This window comes from Gossypium hirsutum, chromosome D01, assembly GCF_007990345.1.
Source record: "Gossypium hirsutum isolate 1008001.06 chromosome D01, Gossypium_hirsutum_v2.1, whole genome shotgun sequence".
Classification (NCBI taxonomy): Eukaryota; Viridiplantae; Streptophyta; class Magnoliopsida; order Malvales; family Malvaceae; genus Gossypium; species Gossypium hirsutum.
Window position 1 is genome coordinate 589,789 of NC_053437.1, and position 23,304 is coordinate 613,092.

The 23,304-nt window shown below is 33.1% G+C and overlaps 4 protein-coding genes across 8 annotated transcripts; 2 read left to right on the forward strand and 2 right to left on the reverse strand.

Annotated features, from left to right (window-relative positions):
- Positions 1 to 1,317: 1,317 nt before the first annotated feature.
- On the reverse strand, positions 1,318 to 4,199 carry LOC107928912 (probable carbohydrate esterase At4g34215). Its single transcript, XM_016860203.2, has 2 exons — positions 3,422 to 4,199; positions 1,318 to 2,606 (listed from the first exon to the last, which is right to left on the reverse strand). The coding sequence occupies exons 1-2, from the start codon at positions 3,986 to 3,988 to the stop codon at positions 2,349 to 2,351; spliced, it is 825 nt and encodes a 274-aa protein (XP_016715692.1). The 5' UTR covers positions 3,989 to 4,199; the 3' UTR covers positions 1,318 to 2,348.
- A 5,296-nt stretch (positions 4,200 to 9,495) lies between these two features.
- Positions 9,496 to 11,641, forward strand: LOC107928825 (transcription factor MYB73). The gene has a single exon (XM_016860102.2). The coding sequence runs from the start codon at positions 10,425 to 10,427 to the stop codon at positions 11,151 to 11,153; it is 729 nt and encodes a 242-aa protein (XP_016715591.1). The 5' UTR covers positions 9,496 to 10,424; the 3' UTR covers positions 11,154 to 11,641.
- Positions 11,642 to 13,202: 1,561 nt separating this feature from the next.
- On the forward strand, positions 13,203 to 19,092 carry LOC107928961 (protein unc-50 homolog). Of its 5 annotated transcripts, none has more exons than XM_041086626.1 (12): positions 13,203 to 13,315; positions 13,398 to 13,527; positions 14,542 to 14,609; positions 15,156 to 15,181; positions 15,752 to 15,842; positions 16,207 to 16,302; positions 16,901 to 16,978; positions 17,110 to 17,168; positions 17,265 to 17,387; positions 18,033 to 18,104; positions 18,191 to 18,290; positions 18,981 to 19,092. In XM_041086626.1, exons 1-11 carry the CDS (start codon positions 13,257 to 13,259, stop codon positions 18,253 to 18,255), a joined length of 867 nt encoding a protein of 288 aa, XP_040942560.1. In that variant the 5' UTR covers positions 13,203 to 13,256; the 3' UTR covers positions 18,256 to 18,290; positions 18,981 to 19,092. The 5 variants fall into 5 exon arrangements, with proteins under 5 accessions (XP_040942560.1, XP_040942561.1, XP_040942559.1 ...); XM_041086627.1 differs by having other exon boundaries at positions 19,004 to 19,092; XM_041086625.1 differs by having other exon boundaries at positions 18,191 to 19,092.
- A 243-nt stretch (positions 19,093 to 19,335) lies between these two features.
- On the reverse strand, positions 19,336 to 22,999 carry LOC107928960 (RNA pseudouridine synthase 4, mitochondrial). The gene is made up of 10 exons (XM_016860276.2): positions 22,567 to 22,999; positions 22,371 to 22,442; positions 21,411 to 21,548; positions 21,268 to 21,315; positions 21,104 to 21,184; positions 20,600 to 20,713; positions 20,388 to 20,489; positions 20,152 to 20,266; positions 20,027 to 20,073; positions 19,336 to 19,948 (listed from the first exon to the last, which is right to left on the reverse strand). Exons 1-10 carry the CDS (start codon positions 22,927 to 22,929, stop codon positions 19,589 to 19,591), a joined length of 1,440 nt encoding a protein of 479 aa, XP_016715765.2. The 5' UTR covers positions 22,930 to 22,999; the 3' UTR covers positions 19,336 to 19,588.
- Between the last annotated feature and the right edge of the window lie 305 nt (positions 23,000 to 23,304).

Here is a 23,304-nt window from a genome sequence, read left to right on the forward strand (position 1 = left end):
ATTTTAAGGGACCAAAAATGAATAGAAATTAAGAGGGAGTAAAGTGTAATTTTATCATTATTTTAATTTGTGATTTCATAAAAGTTGAATAAACTGCATAAAAAAATACAAAATTAAAAAGAATTAATTTTTATAAATCATAAAACTAATAAAAATACGAATGTTTAGAAATAAATACTCTAACCCTAAATATATTATTTGAACATAAATATAAAATGCATCCATTAAATATATATACATTTTCTCTTCTATAGTTGCCATCCATATAGAAATCTTTTTCCATCATGCGAATGGTCGTCCGACCTCTAAGTTAGTGTCGCTCACCCCTTCCTGCCCTACATAATGTTCTCCATTTGCTCTTCATTGTCCTTTGTTTTCACTTTTGTCCAGCCTTTGGGGGTTATCGGATCTTATATTTTTTGTCACCAATGAGTCCTTAGTCAATTGGGGGGGGGGGAAGAAGGTCCTTGCGAGCTCTGTTTTGGTTGGAGCAAGGCTCGAAGGATGGTTACCCTTCGGCCTTTAGGTTTTATTTTGTCTCTGGGCATCTTTGACACCATCTCCTCGTCATGTAAGTAAAGATTACCTAGAAGCCCGTTTTTTGTGCTTTGGTCGAGGATTCAGCCGTAGGTCGAGCAACCATTTGGGGTTTCCTTTTTTTATGTTATATCGTCTTCTATTTTGTGGCCAATCAGGGAAGGTCCATGGCATGTGCGACTGTTGCTTCTACTTGTGGACGCGATTCTCCCCTCTTGCAGCCCCGATATTACGACACTAGCCTTCCACTCTAATTTCGACCCGATTTCAAGATGGAGCTTGTTTATCTTCACGATCATGCTTGTGATGCTCCTCTATCGTAATTCGTTTGAAGTGAATGATCTTGCGCGTTTCGGTTTTGTTGTTGATGGTTGGAATTAGAGTTATTCAACCTTGGGGTTCTCTTTCTCCAAGAGTGAACCTATTAACTCTTTCACTAGTGTTAAAACTCGTACAGTTATTATTGGTATTTTATAAAAAGTTTTTTTTTATTTACTTCCGAGTGTAACATCATAATTCTTAATTTTTATTTTTAAATACAATGCTTAAAATTGTCAAATTGAAAGAAACTCGTATATCAAATTGAATATTAAAAATTAAAGTCAAATTCAAGTATCAAATTGAACATTGAAGTAAAACTCAGATCCCAAAATAGTATATTAACCTTTGTTTTTTTACAGTCTTTGGAGTTAATTGAGGATGATGGTCTGCTCAACTCTTTTTTCCCAAATTTTTTAGGGTTATACTATAACTCCGGACTTATACCATAAGGCAAATGAAGAATCAGAACAATATAAATAATATAATTGGCACGAAAATGAAATAAAATATGATACATATACACCAATTGCAAACTCCAAAAACAAACTAATAGCACATAATTTTACTACATTTATTTTATTTGACTAATACCCTAATGCTTTGCCAAATTCATTATTGGGTAGCCCTCAGACCTCAGCTTCAAACATCATATGGCAAAAAATTTAATCCGGCCACCGGACCAAATTGAAGCAAAATGGTCAACATCGACTTGAGGAAGCAAATAGCAGCAACAATGAGAACGATGACAACAAATGAGGCCTCGGGATTTAGGTACTTTCAGAGATTACCCTGATTTTGGATTCAAGCAAGCACCAAATATAGCGAACATAATAAAATCCAGTGGACCAAATCGAAGCTAAAATGTCAACATCGACTTGAGGAAGCAAATGGAATAGCAACAACAACAGTGGCAATGACAACATAATGAAGCCTTGGGATTTAGGTAGTTTTCAGAGATTACCTTGTTTTCGGGTTCAAGAAAGCACCATAGCCAAAAGAAGGGAATGAATATGGCAACATAATCAAGTCCAATGGACCAAACTGAAGCTAAAAGCTCAATATTAAATCAAAGAAGCAAAAGGAACAACAACAACAACGACTGCGACAACATAATGAAGCCTTGGGATTTGGGTACTTTAAGATTTACCCGGTTTTAGGATTCAAGCAAAGCACCATAGCCAGGACACAGGAAGGAATATGGAAAATATAATAAAGAAAAGTGGACAAATTCGATGCTAAAGGTCAACATCAAACCAAAGAAGCAAACACAAACAAACAATGGATATAATGAAGCCTTGGGATTTGAGTACTTTCGGATTTACGTGGGTTTCAGATTCAAGCAAAGCACCATAGCCAAAACAAGGAAATGAATATGGCAAACATGATAAATGCGGACAAATTTGAAGCTACAAGGTTAACATCAAATCAAAGAAGCAAATAGAACAACAATGACGAAGACGACTATGACTTAATGAAGCCTTGGGATTTAGTTACTTTGAGATTGATATTACCCTGTTTTTTGGAGCTGAGCAAGGGGAAGATTGTGATGGTGGAGCATTGAAATGGGTGAGAAAAGCATCAGCCAACATGTGCCCCAACTTAACCTGAGCCTCGGTTGTTAAATGAAGATTGTCCTCTTTCAGAGCCAACCCTTTGGCATCCACACATATTACGTTCGGAAGATCAATCCCCAGTTGTGCTTCCCTCACTTTCTCCATGTATCTCTCATCCCCTGATGCAATTGCAACCTGCAAATTATTCACCACATTATGAGTAGCATGCAATATGATTATTTCATAACGTTGATCACCAATCATCATCAATGTTGTTAAAGATTCAAGTGTAAAAATAAGCACTTGCCAAAGATTGTAGTGAAGTAAGACACAATATGTATGTGCAATGTATATGTATGTATATATAGCAATTATTGTTTTATCATGTATGTTGTTGAATACTCAAAATATTTATAAGAGGAGAGTTTGATAACATCTCGTTTCTTCCTAGTAGAGGTATACATAAAACTAACTAAAAGGTGATAAGTAATAAGCGTCTCAACATCATATAATATGAATTATTAATGTATTAAAATTTGTAAAAATAAATCAAATTCTGCTATTAATTTCTATACTATATTTAAGTTGCGGGTTTAGTCTATATACTCTTAAGTTTATCAATTTTAGTCCCTATACTTTCTAAACTTCGATAATTTCAGTCCTAATCCTAATGGTAGCAGCTAAATTCTTTACATCATATTCTATTATTAGTCCCGCACAACACCTGGTTGTGGATTTAATACATGCACTCCAATTTGTTCCCTTTTAATCTCTACGCTATACGAATTTTGAAATTTCAGTTCCGACAAAAAAATTTTGTGCGTATTACATAAAAATAGCAAGAGATAATATGTTCATTGTATAAGATTTTGGAAATAATAGAATTTATATCAACCAATTTCACTGAAATTTCAAAATTCGGAAGAAAAAAAACCTAATTAGAATGGAAGGGCTAAATCCAAAACTTATGCATAATCAAGAACCTATGGATAAAAATTAATGATCCAAACCTGAATGATAGGAAGCGAAGGCAACCCAAGATCCTCACGCACATTATGAATCAACCTCTCCATGTTTTCCTTATAAGCTTCAGCAGTATGATACGACGGCGTATCACTCTCCCCTTGGTACCAAAGCAAAGCCTTGATTTCCCCTTTAGTCTTCTCCACACTCTCTTTACTTCTCTTAAGCATATTATCATACAGGTGCTGCCCACGTTCCCATTCCTTGATTGCAGTGCCACCCACGGCGCAAGGGACCAGACCCAAACACTCTCCGCCGCCGCCGATATGGTCCTTCACCGCATTGGCGAACGACATCCCGGGCCCCACTCCACAGGCCTTACGGACGTCGATGTCGTGGTGTAGCGGCTCCCGGGCGGGTTCCCAGTGGAGGTTGGCGCTAAGGCGGATGATGGAAGCGTGTGGTTTAGAATCCAGTGGGACGACGCCATCCCAGTGGTGGTGGTGAACGCCGCCTCGGCCTGCCATGTTGCTTTGGCCTGAAAGGATGAAAATGTGTTCGGGTGTTTGTGGGAATTGATTTTGCTCTGTAACAGGGATTTTTGTTTCCTCCATGTCTATGGATTTTGGGATTTGTTGGGTTTGATTTTGATTATCCTTTAAGGCTTGGTTTGGTTGAGAAATTGAAGCTAAAACTGGTGATGGAGATGTACAGTTTGTTCTCTGCGCAAGTATCGACAGCAAGCTCTTATTATTACTATTTAGGTAGGTGTGTGATTTAAAAACTAGGTGTACGATTCAGCAGTGATGTGGAACCAGACTGGACCATTCCCTCGAAAATCGATTGGTATATATTGGTTCCCATAAAAAGATTCAATGTGATTTATAATTTTTTAAATATTTTTTATGAATTTTAATTGTTTACATAAAATATAAAAATTAGGATTAAAACAATGTTTTTTAAAGGTGGATTTGGATTGGCGGTGCGTTTACCTGTGGTTAGTGTAAAAATAACGGTGGCGGTGAAATTAGATACTGTAGCGATACTATAGCGTGAGACAAAAAGTAAGCTAAACGCACCGCACCCAATCGCCCATCCAAATCCACCCTAAGTTGGATTGGTGATTGACTAGTTTAGGTCATCGATTTGTCAGTTTGATCAACTCAATTAAAACATTATTAAAAATTTTGAAAAAAAATTTTAGTTCAACGGTTAGTTTAATCGAGTTTTTAGGTGGTTCAATCGTTTGTACTGTTTCCCGGTCTAACCGGTTCAAAGTCACTTTTGGACCAATCTTCTGATCAGTCGGTCTAGCTCAAATAACATTGGATTAAATTTGTTATTATATCAATTAAAAAATTGACATTTAATAGTCGAGTGAGAAAAAAATATTTTCAAAAAGCTTAGCGATCAAATTTACAATTTTTTTTGTTAAGTGACCAAAATAAAATTTTACCCAATGTTTAGTAACTAATGGTGTACTTTACCCTAAAAATACTCATTTGGAAGTCATGTAACTAAAAAATTTAACATGTAATGAACGAGGTTGTTTGAACTAGATTGGACTAGTTGATCAGATTGATTGGATTGTGAGCCGACTAGGGTATTGGTTCGAAAAAAGGCATTGAACCGGTTGGGCCATGAATCGATAATGATCGGTTGAATCGGATTTTTAATGATTTATTTAATCAATCATATAAACCAACAAATCAGTGGCATTTTAGCAACCCAATTTTCAGTGGTGTCAGAAACAGTAATTTGGGATCACTAAATCCGACAAGTAAACTTGAAATTTTAATAAATTAATAATTATGGGTCAAGTGTGAATTTAGAAGAATTTTTGAATTAGTGAATTTTGTGATTTAAAAAGAATTTAATAGGTAAATTGGGTCTAAAATGAGGTATTGAGACTCCGAATTCATAAGCCGAGCCATAAATATTTTTATAAATATTTATGGAGTGTCATTGAGTTAGTATAAAAGTTTCGTTAGAAAATTTTAACATTTGGATAGTCAATTAATTAAAAAGGACTAAATTGAAAATAGTGCAAAATTTGTTAAATTGTGATTAAATAGCTTAAGTGACTAATAAGGAGGGATTTAAAAGATAATTAGACCTAAATTATATAGGCTGGACGGTTTGGGCAAGTAAAATCAACAAGAAAGTAACAAGGGCAAAATTAGAAATTTTGTAAATTAAACATATAAAACAAAGACAAAATTGAAAAATCTAGAGATTTCTTCATAATTCATCAGCAAAAACGCCATAGGAGGTCTGAAACAAGCTGGTTTCTCATATTTTTACACCATATCGGGAATCCGAAGATAAACGCGAAAAAGAGAAAATATCAAACTAGTCCCTAAAATATTACAACTCTTAGAAATTGACCCGGGTAAGTTCATACGGCTGAAATTTTATAATTAATTGTTAATGTGGGAATGATATAATGCATTAATTTGTATATTGTTGTTGAATTATGATTATTGTGAAAATGAGAAAAAAATGAGATTGTAAGTTCAAATTAAGGGATATGCAAGATTGAATACATACGTTCAGTAACCAGTGATAAATTGACTAATAAATCCATGGTGGATCCATAGCAAAGCGTGAAACGTAGGTATGGTATTTCAATAAAGAAAACCATACTGAGTTGTGAAAAGTAGGTATGATATTTCAGTAAAGAAAACCATACTGAGTTGTGAGAAGTGGGTATGGTGTTTCAGTGAAGAAAACCATACTGAGTTGTGAAAAGTAGGTATGGTATTTCAGTGAAGAAAATCATACTGAGTTACAGCATTGTAAAAGATTCAAGCAAATCGTGGCACCGGGCAAACGATGTACTCAAATCCACAAGACGATCCTCAATTTGACAAGTATTTGTAAGTGCAATTGAACCTAAATGTTGGAAATAAGTTGATATCTGATATTGAGCTCGATTGAGTAAATTCATTATTTGAGATTATGATTGGCAGGAAATGTTGAATTATACTTGTTTATTAATATTGTTAGTGAAATCTTGATAAGATTTTATTATGGGCTTATGATGTTACTAAGGTTTCTGTAAGCTTACTTTTGTGTGTTTAATGTTCTTTGTAGATTGATGTGAAATCAGTGGATCGGATCAACACATCAGGACACACTATCCAAATTACTTCGGTAAATTTTATTGTGCATCATAAGGTTTATATGGCATGTATAGGGTTTAATTGAAAAGAAGTGAAGATGTTATAAAGTTGGTTATTAACATTTTTTTACTAAAACAATTTTGGACAGTAGCAGTAGTTCGACTTTGAAAAATCACCAAAAATTGTGAAAGTTGAATTAAAGGTTGAATAAGATATGAAATTAAAGCTTATTGAGTCTAGTTTTACATTGAAGAAATGGTGTAAACAAGAAAATTTCATATTATGAGATATTTGAATTTTTACGAGACAGGGTCAGAGTGATTTCAGAATCCCCTATTCTGACTTTGGAAAATCATTAAAAACTTTCTAAAAATAATTAAGGGTTATAATTATATATGTTTAAAATTATTAATGAGTCTATTTTCAATAGAAACAAACGGGAACATCATCCGAATCTCGTACAAGGAGATAATTAATTTTTAGTGAAGAAGGGTCGAAACTGTCAGACAGCAGAACATGGATGACTTTAAAGAATAAAATATACTTATTGGATAAACCATAAATTCTAAAATTTTTATGGTAAGAAGATACGTGAGTATAGTTTCAAATAAATTTAGCGGATCTTAATTCGGAGTTCCGTAGCTCAATATATAAATAATTTAATGACTATGACTCGTGTGGACTGCTTTGATATGAACAAACTAAATAGTGGAATTATGTGCAATTAGGGGTGAGCATTCGATCGAATCGAATCGAAAATTTTTGAGTTAATTGAGTTTTCGAATCTCATTTTATCATCCTAACTTTATTTGAAGTTTTCTCAAATCGAGTCGAGTGAGATGGAATTCGATTCGAATCGAATCGAATCGAATATATTTGTTCGAGTTAAATTTTAAAAAATAATTTTGGGTCCTTCTAACCATTGTCACCCATCGTAATAAAATTTGTCCACATTAATCAAAATTTTTATTAACTTTCATCACTTCATAATTTATTTATTAATTTTTTATATATTGGTTAGCTTCTTTGCTTGCTTAGTTGTTTCAATTATCTTCAAATTCTTGTCACTATGTATTTTAGAATTAAAAAATATATTAAATGTAAAAATATGATTTTTTAATAAAAGTTATTTTAAAAATAAAATGTGAAATTAATACCAATATAAATTTTAACACGGATATTTTATGGCATAATTAATAATTCAATTTTAATATAAATATTCAATATGACTAAACAATTCAACAATATAAATAATATAAAATGTGAAATTTAATTTAATAATATAAATAGTAGATATAAATAAAATTATTACTATTTATGTTTAGTGATTTTTTTTGGATAATTTTGATTTTTTATTTGAGAGTAAAGGGTGAGAAGTAAAAGTTTAGGGGAAAAATAAAAAGTTTTGGGGAATAAAAGTTCAAGGGAAAGTAAATAAGGGGGAGTAAAATTTTGGAGAAAAAATATTAAAAAAAAATTGGAGTGGGGAGGGTTTGGGATAGATGGAAGGTGGGATGGGAAGGGAATAAAAGTTTTAGGGGAAATGTTTGAGGGAGTAAAAATTTTGGGGGGAAATAAAAGGTTTTGAGGGTTTTTGGGAGTAAAAATTTTAGAAAAATAAATGAGAGAGTAAAATTTTGGTGGGAAATGGATTTTGGGTAGATTGGGGGGTTGGGAGGGGAGGGGAGGGGAGTAAAAGTTTTGGGGGGAAAGTGAGAAGGAGTAAAAGTTTTGAGGGAAAAGTAAAAGGGTTTGGGAGTTTGGGGTAAAAATGTAAAATATTATAGTTTGATATTCGAATTATTCGAGTTATTCGAATTCGAAAACTCAACTCGATTCGAACTCGAAACTCGAAAAAAAATTCGAGTTGATTCGAATAACTCGATTCGTTTAACTCGAAATTCGATTTTTTTTCGATTTTTTCGAGTCGAATCGAGTTTTGCTCACCCCTATATGCAATTATTCTGTAAACTCCGGTAACATCCTATAACCCTGTTCTGGTGAAGGATGTGGGTTAGGGGTGTTACAGGCATGACCAGTTTGACTACCATTTTGATTTTGAAAACCTTGATAATGAACTTGAATTTAACAAAATAATTTAAACAGTGTTAACTTTTGGATCTCGATTATAAAATCTAATAAGTAAAATGACTAAATTCCTAAAAATAAAATTACAAAGACTAAATTCTAAATTTATGAAAAGTAAAATGACTTATGGGATCTTTTAACATTTGTTTAATTATTGTTGGATCAGTAGTCAAATCCATTTAACCAAGAATCGATGATCTAACTAGTTCAATCATTAGTCAAATTTTAAAACATTGATTTTTAGTCTTTGTACTCTATGTAACTTGCACATTTAGTTCAATTTTAGTCACTATACTTTTCGAAATTATAAATTTTAGTTTTGATATTTTTAAAATCTTGAAATTTTAGTCCTATCTCAAGTGGTAGAAATTAAATATGTTTGGTTAAACTCTAGTATTAGTAGTGTTCTCTACGTAGAGTTGTTGATTTAGCACTATTCTCCAATTAGAACGTTTACAATCATTATATTTTTTAATTCCAAAATTTGGTGTAAACGATAATCATTAAGTTTGTTGATTGGGTTCTTATGAGTAATATGTGGAAATAATAAGCTAACATGGCATTATATAAGATTGAGTTTTTCTACGACTAGGTCAGGTCATAGGTAAATCAATTAAGTATGATATATTTTGTCTAAATTATCTGTAACTCAATAACAAATTATATTAATGTCATGCTTTGAATAAATTTTTAATGTCTCAAGACTAACTTGGAGCAATTTTTAGTAGATGGACTAAAATGAAATTTACATAGAATTATAAGACTCATGGTAAACATTGACCTTTTTTTATGAATGTTACCTAAAATTAACAAGCTAATATAACATTACAAACGTGATAATATGCTTGTAACATTAAATTTTGGAAATGGTAAAATTTAATTAAATGAATTTAACGTTTACTATTCCAATCAGGATTAAAATTTTCAAATCCAAAAAATACAAAGACTAAATATGATAAAATTAAAGTACACAAACTAAATCTTTGACTTATGTCTAATACAAAGACGGTTAAAATATGTTTATAGTCCCTGTATTTTTTAAAATTTAAGAATTTATTCCATGCACTTGTATTTTCAAGAATTTATTCTTACTTTTCAAATTTCAAAAATTAGGTCTAATTGTTAATATTGTTATTTTTTTGTTAAATTTAGGTTAATTACAAATTTTTTTTAATTACATAGCTACCGCAACAACTTGTTTAACAAAAAAAAAGTATTAACATTTAGACCTGAAATTTGAAATCTAAAAAGTAGAGAGATTAGTTTCGTAGGAATACAAGCACAAGGACTAAATTTTCAATTTTTAAAAAGTACAAGGACTATAGGCACATTTTAACCAACAAATATCAATAAAATTTTATTAAAATCCTTCCCACAACCTTAACGAATAACGATCCAGAACTGAAAAAACGACAAAAACGAATTAAAAAAAAAATCCCCACAAATTTCTCCTCAAATTCTCGCGATTTACTCACTTACCAGCGCCTCATCTACCATTTCCCATATCAGTAACTTCCAGAACTGTACGAGTCAAATCAGGAAACTACCGTTTTGAAATTCCTATGTTACCCCCAAGATTTTGTTAAGATTCGCATAATTTCAGTCATTACCTACGTGGCAACCCCGAAACGTATTACAGCTGTATTAGCTTCCAAACGGTTACTGGTCAATACCAGTGCCATTAAGGCTTATTACCTGTATTACTTTACCGGCCCTATCAGTTACCTTTACCTATCCCGTTTAAAAACCCTCCTTTCTTCTTCTTCCTTTACAAATAGATTTAAATCGCAGGCGCCGGAGAAGAATCGACGAAGACCGCAGTCGGAATTTGGATTTAATGGGTCAGGATATTGATCGGGTACGGGGACCATGGAGTCCTGAGGAGGATGAATTGTTGAGGAAGTTGGTGCAGCGGTATGGTCCGAGGAACTGGACGGTGATTTCGACGTCGATTCCCGGTCGATCGGGGAAATCGTGTAGATTGCGGTGGTGTAATCAGCTTTCGCCGGAAGTAGAGCACCGTGCCTTCACGGCGGAGGAAGATCGGATTATTAGGAAAGCGCATGCCTTGTACGGGAACAAGTGGGCGACCATCGCGAGATTACTGAACGGGCGTACGGACAACGCCGTTAAGAATCACTGGAACTCGACGTTGAAGCGTAAGTTTATCGAGGATTCGGAATCGGAGAAAAAACCAGCTAAATCGCAGAGGACGGCGAGTAGTAGTAGTCCGTCGCGTTCTGACGCGAACGATTTAGGACTCGGTGTCGTTGCCGATGAGTTGAGTCAGTGCTCTCGTGTTTCGACTAAGCTTACACTCCGAAGTTCTTGGAACGAATCGGTCGATTTGAACAACGATGATGATCACTTGTCGAAAGAAAATGACTTGAAATTAACAGCAGAAAAGCACGAGAATGATTCGTCGGCGACGGTGGCGGCGGCAATGCTTCCACCGGAAATATTGGCGGCGATAAAGGAGATGATTAAGAAAGAAGTGAGGGATTACATGGAAGAGTTTGGATTTAAAAGTGAAAGCGTGAAGAATGCCGTTGGAAATATTGAATAAAGGGAAATTTGAAGGTTTAATTCCAAAATTGGCCCTCAAAGCATACCACTTTTCTCATTTAAGTACCTAATTTTTTGCCAAAATGATACTTAAACTATCAATTTCATCTCATTTCACCCTTAAAAATGTAACACTTCCAATAAAAAAATGTCACATTTCATGTTTTTATTGGTTGATATCGGGGTAAAATGAGACTAGATTTAATAGTTTAAGTACAATTTTTTGACAAAAAAAATGTACCTAAGTGTAAATATGGTATAGTTTAAGGATCAATTTTATATTTTGATTAATAAAGCGGGATCTAAAATGACGACAACAAAAACAAAAAGAGAAAACTTTAAGGATGTACAAACATAAAACGAAACACAAAAGGGACCAAATTGGCAAAATTTTAAATAGTTTTACCTTTCTTTCGAGAGAAAATTTTTCAGTTTGTACCATATAGGTTTTAACATTTGATTCGATAAATTTAATTGAAAATTTACATAGATTTTGGTTTGGATAATGATTTGAATAATAGTGTTGAGTTGAGATTTTATCGAAAAATATAATTCAATGATTAAAATTTTTGGGTAAACTATAAAAATAGCCACTTTTGTTTGCCTCAGCTTAATTTTAGTCACTTAGGTTTGAAATGCTACATTTTAGTCACTTACGTTATCGTTTTGTCACGTAGTGTTCACTCTACCATTACGCTTTGTTACCTCCCTAACAATAGTTCTAGGTGGCAGTCCAAATGAATTTTAAATGCCAACTTTGATGTCCTACTTGGCAATCCAAATTAAATTTATTTAATTAAAAATCTATTTTCATCTCAACAACTAGACATTTAAATTGGCATTTAAAACTCATTTGGATTGCCGTTAGGCAGTTAACGGAGTTTAACAGTAGAGTGACCACTTCATAACAAAACGATAACATAAATTACTAAAGTATAATCTGAGGCAAACAAAAGTGACTATTTTTATAGTTTACCCAAATATTTTATTCATAAATTGAATTTTACAATTATTGAGTTTCAATTAAATTATATGTTTTAAAATTATTTTATTTTTTGTTAATTAAAATATTTCATTTTAAAATAAACGATAAACTAAATTGATTTGGATATATAAGAAAATCGATTAAATATATAATAAAATCTGATTTTGATGAAAGAATTTATATAAAATTTATTTTATTTAAATTTAAAATAATAAAAAGTATATGATGATCTAATTTTTTATATTTATTTCGCATTTATATTATTTTTTAATAATAATTATATGTATTTTCTTATATATATATTTTGTGGCGAGTGCATTTTCGCTAAAAATGAGTAATCTAGAGGATGAAATGTTTGAGTGGTTGGCAATCCAATAATCAGGCAGTAAAGGATTGTCTGGACATTTAGGTGGAGAATATGTCATTTAGGTAGAGAATATGTCAATTGTTGTAGGCTAAGAGGTAAGCATAAGGTCGTCCATACAGGTAGCTCTTAGGTGTTTCTTGTTTTGCTACATGTCTCAATTAGGGTATAGCAATTTAAAATATATAAAAAGTAAGTAGTGATCTAATTATTAATATTTTTTTGTCACTCAACATTTAAAAGTTATAAAATGGTTATTTAATTATTCAGTTTTATCTGTTTGTCACAAATTGATTAGATGGTAATGGCGACACCTTTTAAAATTGATATAATAACTACTTTAAACCTAAATATTTATACATTATATCAATTTAGTCTTGCTTCTAAAAAAAATTAACTCTCAACATTTACACATTATGTAATTTAGTATTTGAGTCTAATACTTTTTCTAGTGTAATACGTGTTTTTCTAGTCTAATATAATATATTTATTTGACAAAAATTATATATTTTAATAACAGAAAAAAAACAATGTCATAATTTAAATTTTAAAGTTAATTTGATAAAATACAAATGACTCAAGTCAAGTCGGACCGGAGCAAGATTCAAATCTAAAAACCCTCTCAAATGGTCCGTTTTAATATTAAAAAATCATGGAAAATAATATATTTATAATTAAATATATATAAACATCAATATAAAATTATTTGTATTTTTTTTATTTTTAATAAGTAAACATATATATAAATATAACCGATGTCGGCTCGGCTTGCTTACTGGTCGTCGTTTTTACGTTTCCGTCTTCTCATTTTCAAGTAAGCGAGATTCAGAAGAGCTGTGAGCAGATATATATATACATGATATATACAGCTAAAAGAGATTCAAAACGATTTACAGATCAAACAGCAAATCGAACAGCTATAAAAATTCAAGCAATATGTCACCGACGGTTAGCAAAACGCGGTCGTCGATCTCCATATCACGTCCTAACGCCATGTTCCCTCAGTATCTCCGTCGAATCGTCAAGGTACGATCTCTTTTCGCTTTCGTTGGATCTTGATCCTCATTTTCATCTTATCTTTTTATATATATAGTTCGATTCCTGATCCAATTATGAAATTTCCTCGGTTTTGCTGTCATTTCCTGATGCCTGTTTGCTGGAATTCACAAATTTGAATCGTAATGTATGTATTTTTTTTTGTTAATGTTTTGAATTTGAGGATTTAGTTGTCGGTAATGCCTGGCATCCAGGAGTAGATTTAAGTTTTTGGAAGTGATAAGTGACATAGTTTTTTCGTACTGGAAATATGTTCGAGTAACTGTAGCTGGATTATTTCTCTTCGAAATCTCTAGTAGTTAGTGATTGAAATTTGACTTTTGATATAGGTGTTTGCAGTGTTAAATTTGACCGCTCACGTGTAAGGGTGTGTAAGGGTGTAATTGATCTGAGCCGAATCCAAATGCAAGCAAATTCAAGCTCGAGCTCAACTTGAAATTTGGAGTTGGATATTTGACTTGAGCTCAATCAAACATTATTTTTAAGTTTGAGTTTGACTTGAGATGTAATTGAGCTACTCAAGCTCGAACTCGATTAAACTTGTACATATTCAAGCTTAAGCTCGAACTCAGCTCAATAATTACGCTTAGGGCTAATGATATATTAAAAACAATAACCTAATTTAATAATATAAAAATATTTACAATATATATTAAAAATGAAAAGTTCAGTTCAACTCAATAAATAGCTCGAGCTGCTCAAGCTCAGCTTGATAATTATAAGATTTAGTTTTAGGTTTTTTTTCGAGTTAAGCTTGAGTAGTTTGAGAGATAATTTAGCTAAGTTTTTAGTTTTGAGCCTTCCTAGGTGGATTGATGTCAAATGTGAAGTCTTACTTTTTTCCTTTTTTACGTATTGTTATTTCTTTGACCAAGATTTGGTATAGCCGCATCTAATAAGTTCATCTCCATTGTGTTCCCTATGATCGTCTTTCTCAATATGGTCGCTTTATCTCATCATGTTCCTTTTTCCTTGTTCATGTAGTGGCAACAAATGGATATTGAATATACATTCTGGCAAATGCTTCATCTATGTACTGCACCAAAGATTGCGTAAGTACTCAGCCATAATCATCAATCCACTTGTTTTCCATTGTTTCCGTATTTTCATTATCATCTGGTTAGTGGTTACTGATACTAGTCTAAGTTCATATAGTTCCACCAATAGAAGACAAGTACCTTAACACACCATTTTGTGCTGACTAAATTTTTTCTTCTTTTGTCATTGCTCGCCTTGCATACGGCTTCAGAGATTCTTGAAATGAAATTTCAACTACTAATCCACTTTATCTCAGAAAGCTTTGAGCATTTACCATTTATTATTTTTTGCTCCAGAATTGTTACTTCCTAATTTTGATTATGCCTTTTGCTTGGTTACAGATATAAGATTTAGTCATATTGCTCTCTTTTATAGCACTACAGGAACCTTTCTTTTCTTTGGTTGGCTTCATGCATATTAAGTGTTCTTTTTAGTCTTTATTTGCGGAATGAGTGAAAGGGATTATATGCAGGAAAAGAAAAGGTATTTTGAGTTTGGAAATGTGTTTTTCTAATTAATTTTTGTTCTATTGTGTATATGGATTTCTATGTTGGATGCAGCTATCAGCACACAAAGTATCACAAACGTAAGTAATTTCTGTTAAATGAATGTGTTTTTTATCTGTTTATGCCGAGTTGGAGGACCAATGTTGTTAATCACAGGATGACTTTTTCTTTTCTCAAGAGGAATGCTGACTGCAATAATAGTTTGTCAATTGACACTTGATGCTTATACTGCCGACAATCAGCTCGTATTAGTCTAAATTGTTGTGCACACTGTATGTACTATTTTATGATAGCTGCCATCATCTTTGGCAAGCCTTTAAGGCTGTATGTGCTTTAATAAATTGAATAATTGATTCAGTGCATGTTTGACTGATTTGTAACCTTAAGTATCAAGTGGTTAATTGAATGTGAATGTAGTTTGTAACTGCAGTGAGCCCTAAGGTCTCCCATACCCCCTAGCACATTAAAAGCACGATTAAGTCGATTAGAATACGGTAGTATTAGGTAATTTGTATAAACGTTAGAACTAATAGGTAAATATAGATTTTTCTTTTTCCTTTTGGTTTTTAAGTTTCATGTTCATGAACTCATTAAATTCTTTCCTTGATCTCATGACCTCGAAAACTTGTTTATTTTTATTTTTGGTTCAGAAACCAAGAACCAATGGGCACGTGACGACCCCGCTTTTGTTGTAATCTGCAGCCTTCTTTTGGCACTTGCAACAGTAGCTTATTGTGCTGCGTAAGTTTCTTTTACAATTTTAAACATCGCTGCATTTAACAAAAATAGATTGCTAACCACTGGTACTTTAAAATTGCTCCCTGCCTTGACATTGATGGGGATTCTGGATTTGTAATTAGCCTTAGATAAATCTTTTTAACACCGAATTGGCATGCATATGGTGCTTATATGGTATATTTGTTCTAAGGTTTTCTTAGATTTCACTCTTCAGCATAGTGAGAGTTCTAAGTTCTTCCGAGTAATTCTCTGGCTGGCTCAAATATTGTACTATATATCGGAATTCTTTCACTTTATCTGTTTCCATTGTACCATCAAATATTTTATAGACCTCGTCTTGTAATGTTTTGCTGTCTTCTCTATACAGGTATGATCACAGTGCTGCACATGCTGTTTCTGTAGTTATTTCAGTATTGCTTTTCCATTTTTTACTTGCTGGAATACTCCTGGCAACATGTTGTTGGTAAGAGCCAATACCTCTTTGTTTTTAGAACTGGAGCTATTATATCTTAGAAAAAAATGTATGCTACACTTTTTTATCTCTAAATCGGCTTTAGTTCCACACATCTGTCTGATAATTAGAATGTTAATCGAGTTAGTGACCATTGTTCTTTCTGAAAGTCCAGTTGCTGGACCATATATCTGTGGTTGATATTTTAATGTCCGGTTTTTCCTTTTAAATTGGTCTCAGGCTGGACCATTATGCTATAGTTGTTTCAGTTTCACTGTTTTTATGTGGTTTAAGCTTTGTGAAATATAGTTATGGTTGCAGATAGGCCTGGTAGTGGTTCGTTGTCTAGAAGACATTACTGTTACGAAAGGGCGTGAATACTTAAGAAATCCAAGGATTTGGTAGCCAGAAGTAAATCAATTACCTTTATTTCGAGGCTATACCATTTACATTCTAAGCTCCCATCGTATGTCTTCCTTCAGTAAATAAAAAGTTTCAAAAGAACTGCAAGACAACGTTAAGAATGTGTACGACAATGCTGCGAGTCTCTGCTGATAGGCATAATAAAAGCTCGCTTTAATTTCTTACTAGCACGTTACGACAAATGCAGGTTCCTGACAAATGCTTATCTTCGGGAAGAGGCTCCAAATACTTGCGTGGTTGAACAACGGGTTGAATGGCAAGTCTGGTGACTTCTTCCTAACCTTCCACAAATTTAATTATCTACATGAGTGAGCTGTTTGTGTCAGTTCTATTCTTCATTGATCAATGTTCATCAATACTCATCCATTGCTAACTCTGGTTTTCCCTTGCTTGCAGGCTATATGCGTTCGATGTGCATTGCAATTCTTTCTTCCCAATGTTTGTAATGCTTTACGGTAATTTTACAGTTAATGACCCGTTCGGCTCTTTCATGCATAATTTCAATACCGAAACGGATCGGTAAGTATGACTAATATTTCGGTTTTTGGCAGTAATACATTATTTTCTCTCACCACTTCTTGTTGCCCACGGTTTCATACCTGCACTGCTATCAAACCTGCTTTTCATGGTGGCAGCATCTTACCATCACTACCTCAACTTCTTAGGTTATGACGGTAATTTCGTGCCTTTTTTTTCTTTGGGTAAACTATATTAGTAGTCACCCAACTATTAGTAAATTCTTTTTTTGGTCACTCAACTATGAAAAATTATAAATAGTCATCCAACTATTCTAGTCACCAGCTAGTTAACAATGGCAACTTTTAAGATTAGCATAATAGCAAATTTAACACTCAATATTTATAAATTATGTCAATTTAGTCTCGGTTATAAAAGAATTTACCCTTAACATATACGCATTGTGAAATTAGTCTATCTTGGACTTTTTGGATGTTTATATTTCTTGTATATTTTCAATCGAATTTAGCTAATAAATTTGTTTTTTTTAGCTTTTTAGGTGAAAGAATCACAAAAAAAAAAGCAAAACCGCAAAAAAGACTAAATTACTGAATGTGTAAAGGTTGAGGGTTAAATTTGCTATTATGTCAAATTTAAAAGCTGTCAAGACTACCTGATGACCAAAAAAGACATAATTGAATGGTTATATAACTATTTTGTAACTTTTCATAATTTGGTGACCAAAAAAGAAATTTACTAATAGTTAGTTAACTACTAGTGTAGTTCACTCTTTTTCTTTTCCGTGTTCGGTGTCAATAGCAATGAAGTCTTTTCAAAAATTGATATATCTATTGTGCTTACAGTACTTCCCTTTTTGGAAAGAACAACATTTTTTCTCTACCCGATCGGCATCGTTATCATTCTATCCCCCATCTGTAAGTTTCAACATGTTATCTTCTTTTTTTTCCTTTTTGTAACGATTCCAATTGCTGAAACTCGACATCTTTTCTCCGTGCTGCAGTGATTTTAAGCGGATTCAACCCTTCAAGATATTTTATGAACATATACTTTAGCCGAACGTTATGATTTTCGAATCGTTCGGAATAGCAGGAGTTTTAAAGGTCAGTGACTAGTTTTTGACATGGGGAAATAACATTAGTAGTCACCTACTTTGATTTTTTTCTTTTTCTTTGTCACCCAACTATAAGAAGTTACAAAATGGTCATCCAATCATGAAAAGTTACAAAATGAGCATTCAACTATCCAGTTTTGTCTTTTTTAGTCACCCAACTATCTTGGATTTTTTTGTGTTCTCACTTTTAACTTAGCTAACTCGTGACCATAAAAGACAAAATTGAATAGTTGAGTGACCATTTGTAATTTTTCATAGTTAAATGATAAAAAAGAAAAAAAAACTATAATTGGGTGACTAGTAATGTTGTTTACCCTTTTATATTGCATTAATGTTTAGAAGGCTTTAATAATTTGCATGCATATAAAAAAGAAGAAAAAGTTAACCTCAGCTGAAGAAAAATGCCTTCGTAGCTTTTGTTAAATGTTCTTTACTTATCAGTAGGAGCAGAAAATTAGAACCAAATGAAATTTAGGTTAGGAAAATGATTTTTCAGTGATCAAATGGAGATATATTTTTGTTATCAATCGATATTCTGTTCCTAATTCGAAAACGAGTATGTGTCTTCTATGGATACTAATTTGTTAAAAAGGTATTTCATGTATTTTAAAGATCCTATATCTATGATTGAATTGTGTTGGACACGTTTGATTTTCATCCTTGTCTCTTATTAATATAGATTCTTATGTTATCCGAATTCAGAGACGAGTTACGGATGCAAATGTTGGGTATGATTTTTCTTTTCTTTTCTTTTTTAAATAAAAAAAAAATTCATATTTGTTTCTTATTAATTACATTGTGTTATATTTAAGGTTAATATATTATTTGATGCGGTATTCAATTTGCTATTTATTTTTAATCTCAACTTGATACTTAAATTTAATTTTAGTGTCCAATTTAGTACTCAAATCAAACATTACGTCACATAATGAATATTTAACTTGTGTACTCCATTTAAAAACATAGATACTTAATTGGAGCAAAAGAATAACTTAAGTACCAAATTAAGAAAAGAGAAATTTAATATCAAATCGAAACTCAAATACCAAATAATATATTAACTATCTTGGATTTGGAGATATATAAATATAGAGATTTCATAGATTTAGAATATCATTTCTACGTCGGACAAAATGAAAAATTAGAATGCGAGTATATATAATAAATAATTAAGAATTATTAAAACTATATAAATATGTATATATATAAAAAAATTTATCTTCCAAAGCAAGGCATAGGAAAATGATGGCAAAATTGTAAGCTTATAAGATCCTAGTTTTTTAGTTCTCAAGAATTCAAGATATCCCAACTCTTTTGCATGTATGAAGGCAATGGAGCAACTATTTCCAGGCTTTTGAGCTTTGAAAGATCATCATCCGTAAACGATTTCGGATTTCGCAATACCTGAGAAACATTCGGTAAGATCATTTCCCGACAATGAAGATGAAGACGAAGGTGTTTTTCCGAAATGCTTCCGCTATCCATATTGAGTCCGAAAGGGAGCATGTTTTCCTTTGCTACCTTCTCGTTTGAGTTCTTTCTTAGGTCTGACTCAGCCAGATTTTGCAACCTTCTATGAGCTTGCCACCCATATTTGTAGTCTCCAACAATCGGTGTTCCCAGTACCTCGGCACAGTGTACTCGAAGCTAGAGTAAACAGTAGAGACTGGTTTATAAAATCGAAAGTGACAAAAATTAATGAAATAGTTTGGCTTCGATACATACTTGGTGCTTTCTACCAGTGAGAGGAGACAGTTCTAACCATGTGAACCCTGCATTAAGATCACTAAGCATAAGAGGGTATGCAATGCCGAAGTCGGATTTTGAAACAAGCGTTACAATGATGTTACCATGTGTTGATGTTTTAATGACACGATACTCTGTAATTGCATGCTGAGATGACAAAATCGTGTTATTGTGTTCAAAGACAGTGATTCGATCGGATTTCCCGTCATCCACCACCACCTACAACCAGCAGAAACTGAGACTTGTTTGGTAAATGCATATAGTTCAAAGCATCCGCGGTGACTAAGGATCTTTAATAGTTCAAACATGAAGATAACCTCGAATCGAAGATTATTCAAACCTTTCGAAGTGGAGCTGAAATTGTTCCCTTGGGGCGCCTTGGAGATCCGATAACGAGTGCCCAATACCTCTTCTGCAAGACTCTTTTCTCGTTGTCAGAATCCTTAAAACATAACGGACTAAAGTTAGCCATAACCAGACCGACAATATTGCCGTTCTACTGATATGTATGATATCCGAAAGGGAAAGCAAGCTTAGACAAAAGAAAGTCACATGTTTCGATGCACCGAGCGTTTCCTCACGGAATACGGAATGAAGAATTGCGGCACTCATTTGAGTTCTCCCCATCACCAATATGCCACTGCAATCTCGGTCGAGCCTGTGCACCTAAATAACACAAAAGAATGTTCACGAAAAAAACACCAGTTCTATATGTATAATGGTATAACATACTATCCGACTACTTCATAACAGTACGGATTACGGAACATGATGAACCAGAGAATCTGAGGTCACAGTGCATCATCTCCAATGCAACTCGAATTACATCCGAGAAACGAACAAATAACAAGGATCACTTATGTTCACTCACCTAGTGAGGCGGTCTCCGACAATCATAACATAACCAGGTGGGCTGCTAAGTCATCTAATCATAACATAGCAGTATGGATTACAGAATATAACAGACCCATAAAATCTGAGCTCACAATGCATCTACAACACGACGACTTTGACCTGAGAATGAACAAATAATAAAGTTCGCTTATGTTCACTCACCAGCCGTGGTGATTCTGAGTAATCATATCGTAACCATGCGGCAGCCAATTCATCTAAACTCCATTTGATGCCAATGCCGCCCTGTTTCGAAGTTTAAAAACATAAATTCAAACAAATAAGGAAAACAAATAGGAACAACAAATTAAAAAAGTCAGATGGATTACCTGAACCGGCATTCCCGGAGGCTTATTGAGAACAATAATGGCCGTATCCTAACATCAAACCGAATGTTGGATCGTAAGTTCAGGAACAAGTAAATGAAATAGCTTAATATTTACTACACCGACTTAGTCTACAATAAGAGAACCTTATATAACTCCAAGCTTCGGATAAAGTTAGATTCTTCATCGGTGCAATCATGTTCGTGTTTCTCCTCCGGAACCTCACAGACACTAATAGGAAGAAAGATTTTATCTCCAATGTTCAATGAATCTTTAGCTCCAACCTTCACACGAAAATAAACTATGTTGATCCGACTCTTATTTCCCTTAAAGTACTTGTATCATCCGATGCAAAACTAAACATGGGATTTGATATTACCGACTAAAGATCTTCCAAATACATAAATAAATTAAACATACTCAATGAATCTTTAGCTCTAACCTTTACAAGAAAATAGACAATGTCAATCCAACTCTTATTTCACTTAAAGTACTCGTATCCATGCATAACTAAAAAAAAATGGGTATGCGATATTATCATCTTAATATCTTCCAAATACACAAAAACTCGAAAAAAGTTAAACATACTTATATCTAACGAATTTTCTGCACTTATAAACCGAGCCCGAATATTAGCAAGCTCGACCTGAAATTTAGAGCTTGATACTCAGCTTAAGCTTGACCGAACATTTATTTTTAAGCTCAAGCTCGGCTCGATTAAGCTCATTTATCAATTTTTATACTCAAGCTTGAACTTTAGCTCAATTAAGCTCATATGTATTAAATCTTGAGCTCAAGCTCAGCTCGAGATATAATCGAACTGCTCAAGCTTGATTCAGCTTTTTTATCAATTTTTGTACACTAGCTTGAGCTTTAGCTCATTAAGCTCGTACTTATTAAAGCTTGAGCTTGAGCTCGATAATTAAGCTTAGGGTTAATAATATGTATCTAGGGCAACAACATAATCTAATAACTCGAATTTAGCTTGATCAATAGCTCGAGCTTAACTCAATAATCATCAAATCAAACTTGAATAGATTGCTAACACCCGTCTGAATCTAAGTACCATGGAAAATAAAGCTAACTTCAAATAAAATTAAAATTACCCTTTTAAGTTGAATCTTTTGTACTTGACAACCATCATCAGTAACCTCCATGGCTATGGATTCTCTTCGAACCTGTGTGAATAAATATAAAAGAAAATCTCCTTTCAATTTAAAAAGAAATTTTCTTTTGTTTGGATTAAAAGAAAAATATTTACAAACGAATAAAGAGTTTTAAATTCGATTGAAAAATAAAAACCTGTCTTAAACGAAATAGCTTTTGTACTAGATTTCTAGGCAGCTCCGGGCAGCATTTCAGAACCCACTTCAGCGCCGTCGTTTCATAGGCGGAGGTTTCGGCGGATGTGGCGGATTTCAAATGGTTTTTTCTGGCTAATTTGGCTCCCAGTTCGGAGGCATTGACGGTTTTAGCAAATGGGGGTAGCGTGAACCATTTGCTTTCCTTCTTCTTTTCACTATTTCCCTCATCTGAGAATTCGGTGGTTGTACTGCAGTGTGGTCGGAGATGGTAGATGGCGGTGATGATAAAGCCAGTTCCACCGTCATCGGCGGATAGTTGTGAACGTAAGAGGCGGCGAAGAAGATTGGCGCCAACCAACATCGCCGTTACTTTGGGGTTTTGGGTTTTATGGAAAGGACTAAAATGAGATTTAACTGACGGCAAAATGGCAAATGATATATTGGTGCTTAAGCCCAATTGTAAAAAAGCGCAAAATCGTAAACCGAAAAATTACAAATTTGTTATTCAATTATTAGTAAATTTTTATTTTGATAATTTAATTATAAAAAATTATAAAATAATCACTTAACTATTTAATTTCGTATTTTTTATTCATCAGTTAACTAACATAAAAATGGAAACACAAAAATATTCAAAATAGTTAAATGACCAAAAAAGACGAAATTGAATAGTTGAGTGACCACTTTGTAACTTCTCATAGTTGGGTAACTAAAAAATAATCTTACTAATAATTAG

Coding starts and splice junctions, on each gene's coding strand:
- LOC107928912 (XM_016860203.2), bottom strand. CDS start 3,988: ATGGAGGAAACAAAAATCCCTGTTACAGAGCAAAATCAATTCCCACAA. Junction 2,607..3,421: donor CTTCGCTTCCTATCATTCAG/GTTTGGATCATT, acceptor AATAATTTGCAG/GTTGCAATTGCATCAGGGGA.
- LOC107928825 (XM_016860102.2), top strand. CDS start 10,425: ATGGGTCAGGATATTGATCGGGTACGGGGACCATGGAGTCCTGAGGAG.
- LOC107928961 (XM_041086625.1), top strand. CDS start 13,257: ATGTCGGCTCGGCTTGCTTACTGGTCGTCGTTTTTACGTTTCCGTCTT. Junction 17,169..17,264: donor AATGTTTGTAATGCTTTACG/GTAATTTTACAG, acceptor GGTTTTTGGCAG/TAATACATTATTTTCTCTCA. Junction 17,388..18,032: donor CAACTTCTTAGGTTATGACG/GTAATTTCGTGC, acceptor TTGTGCTTACAG/TACTTCCCTTTTTGGAAAGA.
- LOC107928960 (XM_016860276.2), bottom strand. CDS start 22,929: ATGTTGGTTGGCGCCAATCTTCTTCGCCGCCTCTTACGTTCACAACTA. Junction 21,549..22,370: donor AAAAGATTCAACTTAAAAGG/GTAATTTTAATT, acceptor TTTCGTGTGAAG/GTTGGAGCTAAAGATTCATT. Junction 19,949..20,026: donor TCACTGGTAGAAAGCACCAA/GTATGTATCGAA, acceptor TGTTTACTCTAG/CTTCGAGTACACTGTGCCGA.